Source organism: Bidens hawaiensis, unplaced genomic scaffold (assembly GCF_021521415.1).
Source record: "Bidens hawaiensis isolate Kalapana, Puna unplaced genomic scaffold, B.hawaiensis_p1.1 tig00048245_1, whole genome shotgun sequence".
Taxonomy (NCBI): domain Eukaryota; kingdom Viridiplantae; phylum Streptophyta; class Magnoliopsida; order Asterales; family Asteraceae; genus Bidens; species Bidens hawaiensis.
In genome coordinates, this window is record NW_027498641.1 from 56,081 (window position 1) to 78,093 (window position 22,013).

The following is a 22,013-nucleotide window of genomic DNA, read 5'->3' on the forward strand; positions in this document are numbered from 1 at the left end:
AATGTCAGGTAGATTTCATGGTAGGGAACATCCCACACCTCTGAAGCATTAACCTTTTTATTCATGTTACGGCATTTGTATAGCTTAATTGAGTCACTTATTATATGGTGTTCCTAAGACCATTTTGTATGAAATTTCGTATGGGCTACGTTGGTGCCTATCGGTGGGGGGGGGGGGGGGGGGGGGGGAGGAGATGTGACAACTACCAACATCTTATTTGTTATGCCTATAATAGTTGGCAAATATTTGTTTGCAATTTTTAGAGAAACTTATGTCAAACGTGCCTGTTATAGTAATTTTCCTTCTTAAAACACTCTATTACGAACATAGTAATGAGTTCTTTAACAAACAACTAAAATTATCTTAATCTTGTATAAGTATCTTTATAATCCAGGTCATGTAGTTCTTTTATGGTATAAAAGAGTTCCCGTTACACCATAATTTGTGGGTCAGTGACTCAGTGGCTCTAATCGTCTTTTTCTTAACATCCAACAAATAGAGAATTGCCTAGATACTTCGTACGAGTGACCTATTGGTGAAAAGTCACCGCTAGCTGGCCCAACCCAACAATACGGAGTCCTTAAGCACCTTTAAGTTATCTTCAATTACGAGGAAAACCCACTTGCTCGAAGGTCCACTTGTGATAAAACTCGGACGTGCTCATAATCGAACCGGCCCACTATAATTTTTATTTAAAAAAATAATAAACAAAAAACAATTAAGCCGTTTTTTTTAAATAACATAATTTGATACTTTTATATAAAATACAAACCGAGTTACATCTAGATAATGGGTAAGCGAGCAACAAGCTGCGCCGCTATCCCCTTTTGAATCGCAAAGCCTATTCTACTAAATATAAATCCTTGGTTCCTCGGGCTTTGCGAGTCACTGTGGACCACCTTTTGCACCCACTCCAAGAAGCGAACCGCCTCGGGAGCTAGGGATCCAAAAGTGTCGAAGGCAAATGGAATGAACACGTGCTGATTCTCCAAACACGCTGTCTCATGCTTAGCAACCTTCCGAGATTCCGCTCTCAAAACCGCCTGTCGCGGTACGAAGCCACTGTCTCTCAGCCCCACCAACGGGAACACCCCAGTGAGGTCAACACACGTATGCTTACCCCTTGCCCAGCCGTTTTATGTTAAGAAGTTGTCTGCATGTTTTTATCAATACAATAATTTTGTACCGGGGTGTGAAAAGGATGAAAATAATGTCATAATTAAGGTTTAAATAAAAAGGACTTGTCATTAGCCCTGCTTGCGGTGAGCGCATATAATGTATATATGTGTGAACCCTCGGGTGGGCAAAAGTAAAATTGCACTAATTTTGACGTTATTTTACTAATCTCGTGAAAATAACGTTAAAAGTGGCGGAAGGTTAATCAGGCATCATGTGGTGGCGTTGATAGCCGAAAGACAAGGGCACATGCACCAATCAGCCGGTGTCCCGATGATTGAGTGCTATGTGCCTTATGTCCAAGGCTTGATGCAAAACTACTATCGAGCCGGGGGTCTCACCGGAAGCAGCCTCTCTATCCCTATGGGATAGAGGTAAGGCTGTCTACATCTTACCCTCCTCAGACCCTACCATAGCATTGCTATTGGTGGGATATACTGAGTACGATGATGATGATAATAATATAAAAAGGACTTGTCAAACTCTTTTTCCATTATTTTCATATTGAAAAAGTATAAACTGATAATCAGGTGACAAGTGTGAAATGTTTTATTATTATAAACCAAAACCATACTACAATTTCACTTATTTTCTTTTAATCCTGAGAATCATCACTAGAAATTAATAGGAATCCACCAATACTTTGTTACCATTAAGATAATATATAAATCACAACTTCCATGAGATAAAACTTCAATAGGTTATGACAAATACTTTGTTACCATTAAGAAAATAATAAAAATAAAAAACTAAAAATCACTACTTTCACAAGATTAAACTTCAACAGGTTATGATAGAAATCACTAAAGTAACTCAGTGTCTCACTGATACTTTAACTAAAAGACATGCATTAAGTTAATTATATTTCACAAGTATTTATATAATCTTTAATGAAACTTTGCTAGCCAATAAAAGTGCTCTCCAGTAGATAATTTTTATACTGAATGGACAACTACACCGACACCTTTATATATATTATAAAAAATCATGATATTGTATAATATTCACTATTCATAAATTAATCTTAAAGCATGCATCATGAATTTATAAATAACCTTAAGATTTGAATTTGAATAAATTATATATAGTGAAATACTGAAATGACACGTGATTTTTTACAAAATTGTGATCATCACGTTGGATCAATATTTCGTGCCGTTAAAGTAATGTATTTCGTGCCTCAAACCTTTTCTTGTGATTATATATTTGTAAATAATCATCTAGCTATAGAAAATATTTTGTTTACAAACAATTAAAAAGGTCAAGATAATCTTTAATTCTTTATGATTAAAATTTTTTAAATTGGAATATATTATTTTTTAATAAATTACCAATTATAAATTGAGTCAGTTATAATATTTAAGGTAAATGTTTAATGGCTAAACCATAAGTAAAAAGATTATAAATTGCTGTATATATATAACAATATATATTTGTATTTAATTCAGAATTATGAAATTCTTTTAATGTAAACTTGTTGAATGTAAACTTGTCATGTCATCAATAAACTAATCCCTTTTTAACTTTATTTTGTTCTTGTATACTCAACTTTTTTTTTTATTTCTTTTACGTTTGTTTTATATGAATATATGACGATTAAGCTAATCATGAACCTCTAATTATAGCCGCCGATGGTTACTTAATATTTAAATGCCTATGGTTGAACGAGAAGAATCAAATTAAAACAAAGTAAAGTCAAAAGGGCTCTAATTTAAATTTATTAGACCGTCCGTAGGGGCCTGTAACGTCCCCTTTGCGCTACCACCTCCACCCCTTCAGGCGTTATTGTGCTATCGCCCTCTCCTCTTTTACTCCCCTAACACATCTGGAAGAAAATTTCAAAAGTATCCTAAATAATGTTTTAGATTTTTGGGTGTCATAATATTTTGCTTAAGAGTATCCGATACATAAAACATAAACAAAAGCTGCCCTAATTTATACTTCGCTGACAAAGTTGATAAGTAAATCTGACATTGCTCTGCACACCTACCGTCACCGTTTAACGCCCCTAAGGTGGAGAGGCTCCACCTGGTAGCGCTCCTTAGTCGGTTCTCCTCTAACACAGTCTTAATGAGTTCAAACTTGCACATATGGAGTTTAGCCATAAGCCTAATACTATAACATACACATTTTTTAATTAACAAAATACATAATATGCAATAGTATTATTATGAATAAAATTAAGTGAAGAGGTATGTACCCGCCTCAACACCGAGCAAAGCGGGTCAACCCACAAGATAAAGACATTATGAAGGCACAAAGCCAAAACCTATGCGCATGGCGCATACAAAACATGCTCAGGCATCATATGCCCAGGCACACATATGCTCGCACATCGCATATGCGCGCGGCGCATCAGCGCGCGGCGCATATCACATGCCCGTGCATATCACATCTGCCCAGGCACACATATGCTCGCGCATCACATATGCGCGCAACGCATCAGCGCGCGGCGCATATCACATGCTCGTGCATATCACATCTGCGCATGAAATATCTGCGCGTGAGAATAAAGAGAAGACCTCGCGCATCCTCAGGGTGGGCGCATATCATACGTGCACATAATCAACCTCGTCCTTATCCAAATCAGGATTAGGGCAACCTTGATTGTGCACATCAGACAACCTTCCAGAAGGCATCTTTTTAAGGAGAAAGAATATGCTGATGTTGACAGCTGCCAAATGAAAGGTCGACAACTCAGCATGACACATGTGTTACCACGTGATTACAACCAACGAGAAAGCGCCAGGTGTCCCAGAGGACACGTGGCGCAGTGCGATTGGAGGAGGCCAACGAGGTTGAGCCCAATCAGTGGAAACCCTAGCATTATAAATACAACATCAACTCCACTTTGATGACACATTCATACTCAATCATTGACAGTTACAGGCAGTGATATTCATATTCAATCATATTGAATTACATTCACTCACAGTCAGTTACATACAAACACAGTCTCACAATCAGAGGGTATTGAGCTATTCAGCAACACCCTTGAGATTCCCTTACACACATTATCATCTTCTCCACAATATACTGATTCTCACGCCGGAGGGTTACCCCAAAGAGGACCCCTCTGTCCCTTTCTGAGGGGTAAGTAACGGCGCTGTTCATTTTGTAGGTGGAAGAACACAGATCCAGAAGAACCATCGGTGAAATAGTATAATCACACCCGAGGAAAGTAGATCTGCTACCAGTGAGTAGATCCACGTTTCTTCATTGGCGCCATCCACTGTTACAAACGGCAATCAGATCTCATCAGATCTATAAAAAAAAAAAAAATCAATCACCATGGTTTCTGGAGTTCGTAACGTTGATCAAGCTCTGGAGGATATTGAACGTGAGGGTGTTAACGACGGACAGCAGGTTCTGAGGGTTCCGCGTGATTCTACGCGTACCACCAGCAACCGTCCCTTCGTCACAACCCCTCACGGCCAGACTGAAACTCCTCCAGATGATCTCACGTTACAAAATATGGCCGGCGCGAAACTGAAAGGACCAATGGGTCCAGAAGAAGAAACAAATGATCCAAATGAATGGCTCATAAACGAGCAGCGGCGTCTGATGGAAAAGTACAATGAAATGGTCAAGCAGAAGAAGCTAGCCGACCAAACACAAAGGCAAGCTTTTGATAAGCAGACTACAAAAAGGCCGCGCGCGCCGGAAGAAGGACATTCTGTTCACACTGCACACACTGAGTTCAGTGATGAAGAAGTGCATAGCATGAGGAAGACACGGGATACTCATGCAGGAGGCTCACAGCTCCGCGCGCCTGTGAACATGGCGCCTGGAGCCAGAGCAGATCTGGATCTGCACATGCCGTACAGCCCACCGGTCAGAGGGCAAGTGGACGTAACCACGCCCTACAGACCAGCCATCCTGGTAAAACACTCAAAGTTTACTGCGCGCATCGCGCAGGCTCCCATCCAGCACAAGACCAAGATGCCAAGTGGTCTGGGCAAATATGATGGCACAACAGATCCAGATGACTTTTTGCAAGGTTTCTATAACACGGGAAACCTAGAGAGCTGGACGATGCCAACATGGTGTCATATGTTTGCTCGCTGCCTCACGGGCGCAGCGCGGGTATGGTTCGAGAGCTTGCCGACAGGGCAAATTGATGGGTTCGAGGAACTATTAGAAAAGTTCCAAGCCCACTTCGTACAGCAGCGCAGGCACACGCGCGATCCTGATGACATCATGCACTGCATACGCAGGAATGATGAAACGATTGAAGATTACATCACTCGTTTCAATCAGGAATCCCTGGCAATCGGGGGTATAACTGAGCAGCTCCTGCGCGTCGCCTTTATACAAGGCTGCGCGCAGTGATCAACTCCGCCGGGCTCTCGTAAGCAAAGATGGTATGCCCACCACGTGGGCCAAGTTAATGGAGGCATCGCGAGTTTTCGCGAGAAATGAGAAACAGATTGCCCAAGATAGGGCAAGAGAAAGAGCGCATCAGGCTGAATCACCGCGCAGCAAAGAGAAGAGGGCCAAACAGAACTCTGTATGGTCCAGGTTGCAGCCAACAAGTTTTTCTTCCGCGGAAAACAAGCGCTACCAAGCTCACCCCAGCCCCAAAAAGAGGTTCGTAATCGCGGGGAGGGTGACAAGAGGGAGGGCGGCAGAGATCCTAGCAGACCTCTGCCAAGAATATGGACACCCCTCACTAAAACACCTTCACAGGTGTTAAGTACTGAGAATGTCCAATTCAAGCCCCCCAAGCAGCTACACTACAAGGGACCGCAAAACAGTGGCAAATATTGTGAATTTCACAGGTCCCCGGGCCACAACACCGATGCATGCCATCATTTAAAGGATGCGATCGAGAAGGATGTAAAATCAGGCAGGCTGGCTCACTTGGTGAAAAACCAAAGAATAGACGACGAGCAACCGGAAGGAGCCTCTGCTAGTAAGAAATACAAAAGAATCTGTGTGGCTGAGGGGGGACGACAAGGGCAGACGTCAAAAAAGAGAAGCGCGCAAATCCACGGGGATTGGCGCGAGCAGCAAGTCATCTTCCCAAGAATCAGGGGAGGCCCTTCGATAAGCAGTCCTCTCGTCATTACCACACACATTGCTCATTACGAAGTGTCAAAAGTCCTGGTGGACACTGGAAGCGAATCTGACATTATGTATGAGCAATGTTTCAGAAAGTTAGACCCGGCAGACCAAGCGCGGCTCGAAATTGTGAACGCTCCAATCTGTGGTGTTTCAAATGAAATCATCCATTCCCTTAGGCCAGATTCAGTTTGAACTAACTATGGGGGATGATGAGCACAAGCGAGCAGAAGTTGTCAACTTCTTGGTCTTGCCCACCACGTCATGCCACAATATGATCCTGGGTAGGGGAACGATTGCCCAATTTAATGCTGTACCGTCGCCAGCGCACGGCGCATTGGGGTTCCCTACACCAACAGGCGTAACATTTGTTTACCGCGATCATTTGTGCGCAGTGACAAGTACGCCGCGGGAAGGGAGAATGAAACTTCCAATGGCGGACAATGCGCCAGAGAAGTGGATTTTAAACCCAAAATTCCCCGAGCAAACGGTCACAATTGGCGCTACCATTTCAGACGAAACGAGATTGAGAATGAAAAGGTTGCTCACAAAATACACGTCGGTTTTCGCGTGGCAACACTCCGATATGACGGGGGTCCCGCGAGACTTGGCGCAACATTCTCTTAACACGTTCAAGTCGGTAGAGCCAATTGCTCAGAAAAAGAGAATCATGGGGGATGAAAAGGCGAAGGCCATGAATGAGCAAGTGGAGGACCTGTTGCGCGCAAACATCATCCGCCCGATCCGATACCAGACGTGGGTAGCCAATCCTGTGATGGTAAAGAAAAGCAACGGGTCATGGAGGATGTGTATTGACTTCAAGGACCTCAACAAAGCATGTCCGAAAGACTGTTACCCCCTCCCAAACATCGACGCAAAGGTGGACTCCATGGCGCCATTCAAGCTCAAATGTTTCCTGGATGCCTACAAAGGCTATCACCAGATTCAAATGGCACCACAGGACGAAGACAAGACTGCCTTCAGAACCGACAAGGGTGTTTTTTGTTACACAAAAATGCCCTTTGGTTTAAAGAATGCAGGCGCAACCTATCAGAGACTTATGGTTTCGGTTTTCAGTGAACAAATCGGAAGAAATCTAGAAGTCTACGTTGATGATTTGGTGATCAAGAGCAGGGAGGAGAGACAAATGCTCAAAGACATCGAGGAAACTCTTCAGCGCCTAACGGAAGTTAACATGAAGCTCAACCCGAGCAAATGTACTTTTGGCGCGGAAGAGGGGAAATTTCTTGGTGTAATGGTCACTAAGGATGGTTTCAAGGTGAACCCTGAAAAGGTGGAAGCCATCCTTGACATGCCTTCACCATCCACCAGAAAGAGGTTCAGAAGCTGAATGGTAGACTGGTGTCAATCAACAGGTTCCTAGCGAACCACGCCAGCAAATCTACTCCATTCGTTAACACTTTGAGGAACTGCTTGAAGAAGAGCCAATTCAAGTGGGCGCCTGAGGCTGAGCAAGCTTTCACTGAGATAAAAGAATGTCTCATAAAGCTGCCCGCGCTCACAGCTCCACTTCCTGGCGAAACCCTTACATTGTACTTGTCAGCTGGAGATCGCGCCATCGGCGCAGTATTATTGGTGGATCGCAAGGGGATCCAAACGCCAATATACTATGTGAGTCGGGTGCTCACAGACCCTGAGACGCGCTATTCCATCATGGAAAAGTTAGTTTTGTCATTAACACACGCGTCGCGCAAGCTCCATAGATACTTCAATGGTCATCCTATTGAAGTTCTGACTGGTTACAACATCCAGCAAGTCTTGCGACGTCCTGCGCTATCCGGAAGGCTGACAAAGTGGGCGCTGGAATTAGGTGAACACACGATCACCTATAAGCCCCGTCCAGCAATAAAGGGTCAAGTTTTAGCGGATTTCATCACGGAAATCCCAGAGGGAAAGATTGAAGAAGCTCAACGCGAGGTAGACCCTCCGCGAGCAAATGATGAAGAAGATGTTTGGAGGCTATTCACTGATGGAGCCTCCAACAGCGAAGGGTCCGGCGCAGGCCTCAAACTGGTGGACCCTGATAATCATGAATATACTTATGCTATTAGGTTGGACTTCAAGAGTACCAACAATGAGGCTGAGTATGAAGCCCTGCTGGCTGGACTGCGCATTGCGCGCAAGTTTGGAGTTAAAAGGCTAGAGGCACATGTTGATTCTTACTTGGTAGCTGCTCAGGTCAACGGCCTATATGACGCCAAGGAGAACACAATGCCTCTATATCTAGAGCAGGCAAAAAGCTTGTTGAGCAGTTTGACTTCTTCAGAATCATACACATCTCGCGCAGCGAAAACAAGTCCGCGGACGCGTTGAGTAAAATGGCGTCAACTAATTTTGATCACTTCGGCAAAGATGTCAGGGTGGAAGTAATGAGCAGCCGTCAGTGCAAACGCAATCGGTCCTTGTAATTCATACAACCCCTTCATCCTGGATAACTCCAATAATGGAATTCCTGAAGGAGGGGAAATTACCAGACGATCGCGCACAGGCGAGGAAGATAAGACACAAGGCGCAGAACTATGAACTACTTGAGGGTACGTTATATCGACGCTCTTATCTTGGACCGCTCATGAAATGCCTGGATGCTGAAGACGCAAGCTATGTGATTAGGGAGATTCACGAAGGAATCTGCGGAATACACGCTGGCCCGCGCATGGTGGTTACCAAGGCAATGAGCGCAGGCTACTATTGGCCAGGCATGTACTTGGATGCGCTAAGAGAAATCCAAAAATGCAAGGCATGTCAGAGCCACGCGCCAAACACCATGCGGCCAAAGAACAACTTGGTTCCAGTGACCTCCGCATGGCCTTTCCATAAATGGGCCATTGATATTGTGGGGCCCCTGCCGCAAGTGCAAGGGCGAGTGAAATTTTTGGTAGTGGCAGTAGACTATTTCACAAAATGGGTTGAAGCCAAGCACTAGCAAAAATCACAGCTGAGGCGATGAAGCAATTTATCTGGAGCCACATCATTTGCCGTTTTGGCCTTCCTATGGAAATTGTGAGCGACAATGGCAAACAATTCACTGACAGGAAGATATCCAGCTGGCTCAAAGAATTGCACATCAACCAAATCTTCACTTCGGTCTACCACCCTCAGGGGAATGGCCAAGTGGAGCGCGCGAATCAAAGTTTGTTAAATGGGCTGAAGAAAAGGTTGGAGGGAGAATCCCATTCTTGGGTCGAAGAGTTACCTAATGTCCTGTGGGCGCACAGGACATTAAGCAAAACTAGCAATGGCGAATCTCCATTCAGCCTAACCTATGGGACAGAGGCTATGATCCCAGCAGAAATTGGATGCCCATCCCATAGGGTACTCATGATGAGCAAGACTGATAACGAGCGCGAAAGAAGTTTGGACCTCAACTTGCTTGAAGGGCGCAGAGAAGCGGCTATCATCAATGAAGCCAAATACAAGAAAAAGATGGAAAAATATTATAATCAGCGTGTTAAAGAATGCCACTTCAAGAAAAATGATTTTGTCCTTCGAAACAATGAAGCTAGCCGCGCGATACCACCAGGAAAAATGTCCCCCAATTGGGAGGGACCTTATCAAATTTCAGAAGATTTGGGGAAAGGCGCGTACACTTTAAAAGATTTGAATGGAAAAAAGATACCGCGCGCGTGGAACGCGGCACAACTTAGAAAATGCTTCATGTAAAAGTTCAAATATGTAATCAAGGCTTTTAAGCCATCATGAATGATGATTCGCGCTATCTTTCAATATTTGTTCTATTACCTTTGCATACATGTTTCACACTTCCTTTATTAATTTGGAGCAATATGACAACACTATATTGACTTCAAAACTAAATAAAACGAAGTAAAACATACATGCGCGAGCCTTAGCTCAGACGCGTTAATGAGTCTTAACTCTAAAACGTCAGGGCCTTAGCCCAAAACAAAGAGCCTTAGCTCAAAGCACTCACAAATATCCATCTTACATCCCGCGCAGCCTGATCATAAAAATCCTTAAACACAACTAAGGCAAACTACATGCCATATCATAGTTGTTAAGGTCTTTGGTCGAGGTCGCGCTCGGAATCATAGTGGGTATCTGAGTAACACATGCTGACATGTAATGGCTAAAACTCATACTTCCAACTAAAAACCGCGCGACAACGACGCGCGAAAAAGGAATTGTGAAAAGTTATCGCGCATGTCAGCATAAACAAGATACTGCGAAACCACTTACAAAATAGGACTATGGTTAAGTGAATAATTTCCTTACAACCTTGTTCTTATTTTAACGTGCAAGCATATCTTATATCTATACAAGCAAACATGAAGAGATGAATGGAAATGCGCAAGATGTAAAAAGAGAAAACAAGTTTCATTCCATAGCATTGAAATTTACAAGTATGATGAGTTACAAATTACAAGTATAAAAAAAAAATTATAAAATTTCATGAAGGGCTTCTCAAGTCTCCACGTCGACGTCAGCCACTTCATCACCCTCATCATCTCCCGCAGCATCTGGCGCGGCCTGCTCCTCATCTCCGAACTGACCATAGTCAAGTTCTTCCTCCTCATTGGAGTCTTCTATCACGACGGTGTCAGGAGCAGGTTCTTTCGCAGCGCCAGAGCCGCTGGCAGGGGCAACATCCCCCGCGCCACCATCATCGCTACCAGCCCTCTCGCATTCATCGAGCAACTTCTTTAGCGCGCCGAGGTCGGGCTGGTCAGCAAGCGCAGCTATCTACAAATCATTAGAAAAGTATTGAGTACAAAACACTTGGAAAAATTAGTCAAGTAAAACTCATTAAGGTCAAGGTACCTGCATAAGGATGGGGATGGGAGTATTCATATACTTTTCCCCCACCGCGGCCATGTCCGCGCAGGCCGCGTCGCTCTTGTAAGGGTACTCGGATGGGTTCTTCTTCAGCATGCCATATTCATACCCATCCGTAAACCTTTCAGCTCGGCCCACCAAGCGCGCGGCGGCATTGCAGTCCATCACAAGGGCCTGAAACTCGGCGGAATATTTCATCGCCAAAGCGCAGCGAGTCATGCCCTGTGACACCAGCCATTGGCGATCCTGCGCTGAGGCCAGCAACAGACGTCTCGAGGACAGGAACCTGGGAGTTTAATAACTCAACAGTTTCTTTAGTCTTTTTTAGCTCCTCCTTATCAGACGCTGCTGCCGCCAAAATGTTTTCTTTCTCCGCCTGCGCAGCACCAAGTGCTTCCTGGCTGGACGCCGCCGTCGCCAAGGCTTCATCTCTATCGGCCTGCGCGGCCGCCAACTCCCTCTTCAGGCGCGCAACCTCGCTCTCCAGTGATGATTTCTCAGTGATACTCTGGACGATAGCTTGGTCACGCGCCTCAGCCTGCTGTTCCAAGACACGCACCCTACGCGCGTACTTGGCAACTTCGGCCTCCGCCACCTGCTACTTCTCCCGCGCAGCTTGGAGCTCATGCCCGCGCTTAATAAAGGCGGTGTTGGCACTTGCTCGGTTTTCGCTGAGCTCCGCCTGGAGTTTCTCAGCTCGTGCGCGAGCATCAGAAAGGTTCCAGGCAGCCACCTTAGCCTCTTGCTGGGCTGCCACAAGAGCATCGCGTACTTTAATATAATCGCGATGAAGCTCTTGGGAGGCAGCAAAGAAAGCTGACCCAGCGAAAATGTGATCGTTGAGCAAGTCAGCGCGGGTGCGCTCCTCCTGATACCTCCTTTCAGTAAAAGGCACGGCATGAGCCCAGAAGTCCTCGCATACGCCCATGGATTGGAAGGAACTGTCTTCATTAATATTCCATCTCGGGCGATAAACGTGGTCACCTTCCTACAAAACACAAGAAATGTTCTAAGTCATAAACATACTTATATGGAGGTACGCGCAGCGGAGCAACAAATTAAAACATACCTGCGGGGATGAAGCAGAAAAGTCAGCGCCAGCCCCACCAGAAGTATGCGCTGCGAAGACTTGTGGCATCGCAGGGCTGGCGCGGTCTCCCAAGGAGTCCTCAGCTTGAGCCCCCTCATCCTCCTCATCTTCTTGAATAGGCCTCTTCTCCTGCGACCTGGGGGGCTCCAAACCAGCCTCGCGGAGAGGGCTGCGCGTAGGAGGAGGCGAGGGAGGTCTCGACGCCGCCAGTTCGGCGCGCAATACGGCTTCCTACTCCTTTGTAACCCCAATAAGGGGAGAATCGGCACTAGCAGGAGCAGGACCAGAACCAGCGGCGCCGCCAATGGCGCCAGGAGTGTCACCGGCAACTTGTACGCCAGCTACAACTCCTATGAACAAATCAACAAGGAAAAATGGTTTATGACAGAATCCAAAAGAAAAAAATCAGAAGACAAATGTGCAAAACATACCTTGGCGCAATTCTGTTCGCGCGGCGAACATCGCCATAAAGTTCATTCTACCCTTTTCAGAGGGTAGAACAGGGGACTCCGAAGCAGCACCCGGCGCAGCCTCAGCACCTTGTGGCGCCTGCGGCTGATCTGCTACCGTCGCCGGTTCTGCAAACATTCAAACGAACAAAGGTTTAATAACAATTCAACCACATGAAGACAAGCAAAGTATACCTGTTGCAGGCGCGGCACTGCTTCTCTCTTCAGCCGCGCGAACGGAGGAGGTGACGCCACCATACCTCAAGTGGACAGGAGGTCTGCCCACTCTCACAGGCAGGGAAGCTAAAGAAACCTTGGTGGTAAACACCTGGGTTTCCTTAGGTCCCTTCGTTTGAGCATGGGGATGAGCGACAGGGGTGTCATCTTTCTTCTGTTTCTTACTGGCCCCTGCGCCAGATTTCCCCTTAGCTTTGCGCTTTAATAGGGGCGCCTCCTCTTCCTCCTCCTCCTCTTCCGCGAGCTCCAGCTCGTAGTTTTCAAGCGCATCTGCAAAAACAACCAACAGAACAAAAAATAAACTTGGGTATTCTAAAGGAATGAGCATAAGTGCGAAGGCTTACCAGGCGCGTCACTGTCAAAGTCAAATTCCAGATCCACTGGGATGAACATGTCATCGAAGCGATCTGGGAAACCAACCTCCCCAGCGCCAAGCGCGACGGAGCCACCCTCCACTTGATCATCATAAGCGGCAAGGACATAATCCTTGGTGACTGCGCAAAAACAAGTCAAGTGATATCAGCAAAAGAATTATGTTCGCGCAGAAAAAATAAATAAAGCAATGAAATAAACTTACACAACCCGTCGACTTGGATAACGGGCTCAAGCGCGCTGTCGGCCCATAGCTTACTCATGCCGACCCCCACCAGCGCCTCCTCGCAAATTTTCTTCGCGGGGGATGGTTCGGCGGTCAGTTTCTTAACCCAGGCGCCAGTTGGGTTCTTGAGGACACCCTCATCCGCAGGCGCAGAAGAGATAGAGCGCATGGTCATACGGATGGGGATCACACCAGCCCTTATGTAAAAGAACCTCTCAGACCAGTCATGAAGGCTCTTGAATGAAACAGTGGAGCACTTCACCTTCTGACTGCGAGGAATAAAAGAGATCTAATTGTCTTGGATCTTGGGCTTGTAAAAATACTGAAAGCGCCGAGGAGTGGGTTCCTCGCGCTGGGATTTGCACATGAACTCAAAGTGAGTCACGCGCACCAGTCCAAACGGATGGACTTGGGATATATGAATCCCATAGAACTTCAGCAGTGCACCCACAAACCTTGTTATCGGGAGACGAAGGTTGCAGTGGGTGAAAAAGTGGCTATATAGGGATATATAGCCGGCAGGCGGGTCCGCCGCCGTTTGCCCGGACCTAGGCAACATGCAGCCAAACAGGGTGGGAAAGCCCTGAGAGGCGATGAGGCTGTCGAGATCGGCCTGCTTCAATTTGCAGGGGATTTCATTCCACCTTTTGGTGGCCTTGGTCCTCCCTACTTCCTCCGATGTGGTCTCAACAACCCTCTTCCCTTTCCCCTTTTGCTTTAGTGTCGACATCACCACAGATTTCACACGGCGTCTTCGAGAAGCAATAGAGGTGATTGAGGGGCTAGACGAGTCTGAACTATCAGACATACAACTGCAGCAGCAAATAATAGAAGATTCGAAACGATGAAAAAAATCAATTCAGAATATGAAAGGCAGAAAATCGAAAATTTGAAACAATGAAGATGAAGATAAAAATTTCCTAAGGGCCTGCTTTTATAGGCCCAGGAGAGAGAAAAGTGGTAACTGATGGGATTTCACGCGCCCCCACTCGCAGGTGTAAGCCAACGAGGGCGCGGCACGTGTCCCTAACACTGTTGAGGGGACATAAAAACGTAACGGACCTGCCACGGAGCAGAGACGCGCCCCCACTCGCAGGTGCTAACCAATGCGAGCGCGACACGTGTTCAAGACAGCTGTGTGAGGGGACGTGAAAGGCAACTGTAGCACCTCGAGCACACGAAACGTCTGACATGTTTACGGCGCACGTCACCACCAACTAACCACGTGTTCGGACCCTTCGTTTTCAACCAAATGGATAGAACTTCGCGCAACGATGGAAACAACCAATAAAACGACAAAACCCCTTTAAAAGACCAAATCAGTAAGTCTAATATCCATCTTACCGCGCTCGCGCGAGATAAGACACACATTAGACTGGGGGGGCTTGAAGAGGTATGTACCCGCCTCAACACCGAGCAAGGCGCGTCAACCCACAAGATAAAGACATTATGAAGGCACAAAGCCAAAACCTATGCGCATGGCGCATACAAAACATGCTCAGGCATCATATGCCCAGGCACACATATGCTCGCGCATCGCATATGCGCGCGGCGCATCAGCGCGCGGCGCATATCACATGCCCGTGCGTATCACATCTGCCCAGGCACACATATGCTCGCGCATCACATATGGGCGCAACGCATCAGCGCGCGGCGCATATCACATGCTCGTGCATATCACATCTGCGCATGAAATATCTGCGCGTGAGAATAAAGAGAAGACCTCGCGCATCCTCAGGGTGGGCGCATATCATACGTGCACATAATCAACCTCGTCCTTATCCAAATCAGGATTAGGGCAACCTTGATTGTGCACATCAGACAACCTTCCAGAAGGCATCTTTTTAAGGAGAAAGAATATGCTGATGTTGACAGCTGCCAAATGAAAGGTCGACAACTCAGCATGACACATGTGTTACCACGTGATTACAACCAACGAGAAAGCGCCAGGTGTCCCAGAGGACACGTGGCGCAGTGCGATTGGAGGAGGCCAACGAGGTTGAGCCCAATCAGTGGAAACCCTAGCATTATAAATACAGCATCAACTCCACTTTGATGACACATTCATACTCAATCATTGACAGTTACAGGCAGTGATATTCATATTCAATCATATTGAATTACATTCACTCACAGTCAGTTACATACAAACACAGTCTCACAATCAGAGGGTATTGAGCTATTCAGCAACACCCTTGAGATTCCCTTACACACATTATCATCTTCTCCACAATATACTGATTCTCACGCCGGAGGGTTACCCCAAAGAGGACCCCTCTGTCCCTTTCTGAGGGGTAAGTAACGGCGCTGTTCATTTTGTAGGTGGAAGAACACAGATCCAGAAGAACCATCGGTGAAATAGTATAATCACACCCGAGGAAAGTAGATCTGCTACCAGTGAGTAGATCCACGTTTCTTCATTAAGTATTCAATATTTATATTGTATATATGAATAAGTATATACGTATATAAAATAATATAATTATAACTCGACCCGTACTTAACCAAACATACCGCATAATCAACTTACATCTAGCCAAACTAACTGTAAGTCTGTAACTCATTGATCAAACATTATAATTATTGGCATCCAAATTCGAGTTCATCACACATTCATACCGCCTAGTTGCATAAATGTCCTCCAACTCATCTCGGCCCATCGATAAAAAAAACCCCCCCGAAAAACACACATAGTGATACACAGAACATCATGACATACCTTATTCGTATCGGACACCAGGTGTAGACTCTACAAAGTTGGAGGTATCCATATATACCCATGAGTTTGAACATAACCCGCCTTTGCAGCCAACTTGTCTGCTTCTTCAGGCCCTCGGCTCCCGGGCTTGTATGGAAGCGGTTTCATTTCACCTCTATCGATTCTGTGCAAAAGAGGCGTGAAAATCTCCCACGCCGCCTGCTCATTTATTTGATATTATAATGTTAGATCATTTATTTAATATTAAAGTTAACGTACAAATGAATTAACGTGTTAATTGTGAGAATCAAGTAAAGTACTTATATAGTTATATATACAGTAGAGTAGTTAGTAATTACACCATAGAGTAATTATATAATTACGCTATGATTTAATTACATAATTACTCTACTTGATTCTCACAATTAGCACGTTAATTTCATTTGCACGTTAACTTTCCCCTATAAGTTAATACTCTAAATGGCTCTAAACTATATAGTTGATTTATACCTTTAGCTCATCTCGACGAACAAAATGTTGTTGGTCACCCCTTATTCTGTAAAAAAAATAAAACTAATTATTAAAACTTTTTAGCTATCTAATTATGAAGCTAAGCTTTTAATTATTTATTGATACTTACGTGTCAAGAATCAAACGTTCATAAGCCTCGGGAATTATGGTTTCTTGATACCTCTGTCCATATGACAAATCTAACTCACTCTGAGCAGTTGTCATCTCAAGCCCCGGTTGCTTAACCTACATCGGATATCATGTTACGACACACTGTCAAATGACTAAAATGCCCTTCAAGTATGGATGAAAATACGACAATACGGGTACTTACTGTTAGCTTCATGTACATGGCTTCTGAAGGTTGAAGCCTAATGACAAACTCGTTTCTACCTTGTCTTTGACCTGAAGGTGTATATAATAAATATTGAATATTGATTAATCTTAAGTTTAATTTTTATCAAAATAAAATTTATTTAGAGTAAACTGCGGTTTTTGTCCCCGTGGTTTGCTCAAATCTGCGATTTTAGTCAAGTAGTTTCAAATTTGTGATTTTAGTCTCTGTCATTTCACTTGCAATTAAACCCGAATTTATTAACCCCGTTAAGTGTGGTCATTAAACCCAACAGCTTACCCTTCACGTGAGGGGCAGTTTTGTCCTTTTTTCCCCAAATACACCTCAGCCCCTCAGGTGAGGGGGGCTTGCGAATTACGGTTGGGGTTTATTTGAGGACAAAAAGGACAAAAATGCCCCTCACATGAGGGGCACGCTGATGAGTTTAACGACCAGACTTAACGGAGTTAATGAATTCGGGTTTAATTGCAAGTGAAATGAAACCAGAAGGACTAAAATCGCAAATTTAAAACTATCGGACTAAAACCGCATATTTGGACAAACCACAGAGACGAAACCGCAGTCCACTCATTTATTTAACATACATTTATATATGTCGCCGGGAACATCCTTAAACTGCACACGAATTTCTGCCTTTCTTGAATTCAATGCTTTTCCAGCCTTCATATTAAAAGGAACACCTACAATATATATATATATACAATTACGCATAAACGACTATATATAGGCATTAAGTCCTCAGAATGTGTATTAAAAATATGTAGATATGAAGATACTACTAATAAGCTGTAACACCTTCCCATCTTTCATTATGAATTCTGAGAACCATGGTTGCAAAGGTGGGCGTGTTTGAGTCATCGGGAACCGTTGGATCATCAGTATAGCCTTCATATTGTCCAAGCACGACTTCACTGTCTTCAATCGGAAGAACAGATTGAAGTACCTAAATCATATAACCATACTTTAATCGGTCAGCTTACTATATTAGTAACAAAAAAGTCAAAATAAATAAATAATAACAAAAAAGTCAATGTATGCACCTTCACTTTCTCGTCACGAACATGTTCAGGCTTTAAAGACACGGGCTTCTCCATAGCAACTAGACAAAGCACCTACATTATGAACAAAAATTCTTAGTATATTTCTATAATAAACTATTATTATTATTATTATTATTATTATTATTATTATTATTATGTTACCTGTAATAGATGATTCTGTATAATGTCCCTTATAATTCTGTTAAAATATAGAGCACAAGGATTTCAGTACTTGAAAGAGTAACGAGAAGTAACAAAAAGAATATTAAAAGATAACCGATTAAAACAAGATACGGGTAATGACAGAAGTTAGTAAGTTACCCATATTGATCAAAATATCCTCCACGCCCGTCAGTTCCAAAATCCTCTCTAAACACAATCTGAATATTAGAAATATTGTCACGGTTCCATAGTGGCAAGAAGAAGCGATTCGCAAAACGAAGAACCATCTGCATATTAGTCAACAAAAGTCAACAAAAACCAATATTTGAAGTTTGAACAAAACTTCAAAAGAAAATTAGGATATTAATTTTTTAAACATTGCTATTACCAAATTTTGCACCAACTCTTTTCCCAAATAATGATCGATACGGTAGATTTGTGGTTCATCAAACAATTCTCCAATTTGAGAACTGAGTTCTTCAGCAGACGCCAAGTCTCTACCAAACGGCTTTTCAACAACAATTCGAGTCCAACCACCAAGATCCGCTGTATGAATAATTATAATCTAACTTTTATTAACCTTTTACCGGTTTATTTTTATACTGCTTATAATGCAAAAAAAATGCATACATTTGTTCATGCAGTAGCTTCTTATCATTTTGCAGACAGGCGGATATACAGACGGAGGAAGAGCAAGATAGAAGAGTCGTCTCGATGACCCTTCAATACTGTTTTTTGAGAGCTCGTATTCAGATATCGCCTTGTCTAGCAAACGAAAGCCCTCCTCTTTATCACAAGGACCGGATACATATTTGATCTATACATAAAAGTTTTAAAATAATTTAAAACCCGAAAACACAAAGTTTGATAGTGATTAATGATGTTGAGTATTTTATTACCAGTTGCAGAAACTGTGCTACATCTTCCTCGTGTGTTTGCTCGAATCCTTTGCATGGTGTCAAATACCTGCAATAACAAATAAAACACACTGGTAACAGGGCCGTTTCCAAGAATCGTGAAAAATTTTTCGGCATTAAATTAGTTGAATAATTGGGTTTAAACATTAAAAATACATATTTTTTTTTAAAAATAATATATATAATTTTTTAGAAAAATAAAAATTCGGGCTTATCGAGGTGTCGGACCAGGGTCGGCCGACCACCTGGCCCTGCCTCATAGCTGGCCTTGACTAGGGCTGTAAACGAGCCGAGTCGAGCCAGAGTGTGCTCGAGCTTGAGCTCAAACTTAATCGAGCTGGCTCGAGCTCGGCTCGTTTTCTTTATCAAGCTCGAGCTCGTCGAGCTGGGCTCCTTTAATTTTTTAAATTTTTATTTATTATTTTTTTAATTTTATATTTTACAAATTTTGATATATAAAAGACAAAAATTTTAATTTTACTATACATATTATATAAAATTAATAAAGTAGAGAATTTATAACTTTAAATGTTTTATTTTAGTTATTCTTTTATAAGGTTTTAGGTATCGAGTGTGGCATAATATATGTATAATTTTATTTATTTATTTATTTCTTGGCATGCTATTATTATATATAGATATTAAAATGTAGGGTTTAATCTAAACGAGCCAACGAGCCGAGCTAACGAGTCGAGCCAAGACCGTGCCACGAGCCGAGCTGACCATGGCTCAAGCTCGGCTCGTTTAGAAATCGAGCCGAGCTCATTTAGAATCGAGCTTTTCCGAGCCGCGCTTTTTTCGAGCTATTTTCGAGCGAGCTTCAAGCGAGCCACGGGCTTTTTGAATAGCCCTAGCCTTGACTAGTAATTAAGTACATTGAAAGTTGAAACCATCATACTTCGGATTGTAAATTTGTAACAAAACACATTTAATCAAATCTCACCCGCGGATTCGATTCCTCAAATCGTCATCTGCAATTGCGGTTCTCGCATAACCAAATATATGCACGTCATGAGACTGAATAAACCCTTGACGATACAAATGAAAGAGTGCAGGGAACGTCTTCTTCTTTGCGAGATCACCCGAAGCACCAAGCACGATAGTCGAGAGGCACCCGACTTCCGGCACATACTCACTCAACAAAGAATCACTCCTGATTGGAGCTCTCTTCTCAACAGTCCAACCAGACCCCATAATTAAGCTTGCTTAGACCCTAAGCAACACCTAATAAAATCAAACTATCTAGATTAGTATTATATGACTCAGATCATGTTCAGTTACTAACAATTAAAAGATTTAACAAACGGTGATATAGTTATAAACAATATATCCAAATTACAATTCATAATACTAATAATTAAAAGATTTTACATCATCATCATCGTACTCACTAAATCCCACCAATAGCAAAGCTATGGTAGGGTCTGAGGAGGGTAAGATGTAGACAGCCTTACCCCTACCCCGTAGGAATAGAGAGGCTGCTTCCGGTGAGACCCCCGACTCAATAGTAGTTTTGCATCAAGCATTGGACATAAGGCACATAACACTTAACCATCGGGACATCGACCGATTGGTGCATGTACCCTTGTCTTTCGGCTATCAACGTCACCACATGATGCCTAATTAACCTTCCGCCACTTTTAACGTTATTTTCACGAGAATAGTAAAATAACGTCAAAATTAGTAAAATGGTGATATAATTATAAGCAATAGATCCAAATTAATTTATATTAGATTTAACAAATGGTGATATACTTATGAACAGAAGATCCAAATTACAATTCATATTACTCACAATAAAAAGATTTAACAAACAGTGATATATAATAAACAATAGATCCAAATTACAATTTATATTACTCAGTACTCACAATTCAAAATGGTGATATAATTATAAACAATAGATCCAAATTAGAATTTTATATTACAATTGATATCACAAAGCGATATAAACTATGAACTCAAATGAATTCGAATAAAACAAGTTGTAGTACCTGATGAAGATGGTGAAGAGTTATTATTATTATTATTATTAATAATTTTGGTAGCAGTCACCAGCAACCACCAAACTATGTAATTGTAGTTTCAATCACTAGCAATTAAAAGATTTAACAAACAGTGATATAATTATAAACAATAGATCCAAATTACAAGTTGTAGTACCTGATGAAGATGGTGGTGGTGAGAATGGAATTGATTCGTGAAGATTTAAGTTGTTATTAATAATATTAATATTGGTAGTAGTCACCACCAACTACCAAACTATGCAACAGTAGAAGAAGTTATGTATACGTGGAGTGTAATACGGTTGTAGTTTGTTGACCTTGATGGACAGCCGCCACGCGGTTGACGCAATACGTCATGTGTCGTAAATTGTTTGCCACGGGCTTTGACCGGGAAAGTATTATACCACCACTTGTCTTGGGTTTATGGTATTTCGGTTCGATTTTGGTTTTGCATTTAATAAAAATCAAAAAAACCAAACCGAATTTTTAGATTTTATTTTTTATTTTAAATAATTTAAAAAAACTAATAAATATGTAACTCAAATACTTGTGTTCAAATGTATAATAGTCTAATAGTTAACATTTAACAAAATTATTTATACATAAATTTATTACTTTCGACCAACTTTCTTTTCCGTCTAAATTTTTCAAGCGAAAACCGAAATCGAACGGTTTCAAAAATCCAAACACCGAAGTTTTGGTTTTCGGTTTGGTTTTAGCCCGAAACTGTACCGAGCTGCACCACACGCACCCCTAAAGTGTAATATGATTTTAAAATATTATTTACGGTGTGAAATATAATACGACTGTGAATTACAAAACAACGCCTTGGGCTATTGGGCTAGAGGTACACAAAATACATGGTTCCGGACCTGACCTTATGTATATGATTTGGAACC

At 42.9% G+C, this 22,013-nt stretch overlaps 1 protein-coding gene across 2 annotated transcripts; it reads right to left on the reverse strand.

The window, feature by feature from the left end:
• Positions 1 to 15,985: 15,985 nt before the first annotated feature.
• LOC143597417 (glucose-6-phosphate 1-dehydrogenase, cytoplasmic isoform-like) lies at positions 15,986 to 21,347 on the reverse strand. Of its 2 annotated transcripts, none has more exons than XM_077075924.1 (14): positions 21,272 to 21,347; positions 20,052 to 20,332; positions 19,091 to 19,157; positions 18,822 to 19,008; positions 18,580 to 18,737; positions 18,351 to 18,478; positions 18,192 to 18,228; positions 18,030 to 18,101; positions 17,785 to 17,932; positions 17,574 to 17,669; positions 16,969 to 17,039; positions 16,765 to 16,880; positions 16,635 to 16,680; positions 15,986 to 16,343 (listed from the first exon to the last, which is right to left on the reverse strand). In XM_077075924.1, exons 2-14 carry the CDS (start codon positions 20,300 to 20,302, stop codon positions 16,176 to 16,178), a joined length of 1,545 nt encoding a protein of 514 aa, XP_076932039.1. In that variant the 5' UTR covers positions 20,303 to 20,332; positions 21,272 to 21,347; the 3' UTR covers positions 15,986 to 16,175. The 2 variants fall into 2 exon arrangements, with proteins under 2 accessions (XP_076932039.1, XP_076932040.1); XM_077075925.1 differs by lacking the exon at positions 21,272 to 21,347 and adding an exon at positions 21,103 to 21,117.
• Between the last annotated feature and the right edge of the window lie 666 nt (positions 21,348 to 22,013).

What these genes read in the sequence shown, in the direction of transcription:
- LOC143597417 (XM_077075924.1), bottom strand. Translation starts at nt 20,302, where the DNA reads ATGGGGTCTGGTTGGACTGTTGAGAAGAGAGCTCCAATCAGGAGTGAT. An exon ending in GGATATTTTGATCAATATGG is followed by an intron (nt 18,229 to 18,350) that starts GTAACTTACTAA and finishes ATATTTTAACAG; the next exon opens with AATTATAAGGGACATTATAC. An exon ending in TACAGAATCATCTATTACAG is followed by an intron (nt 18,102 to 18,191) that starts GTAACATAATAA and finishes TTCATAATGTAG; the next exon opens with GTGCTTTGTCTAGTTGCTAT.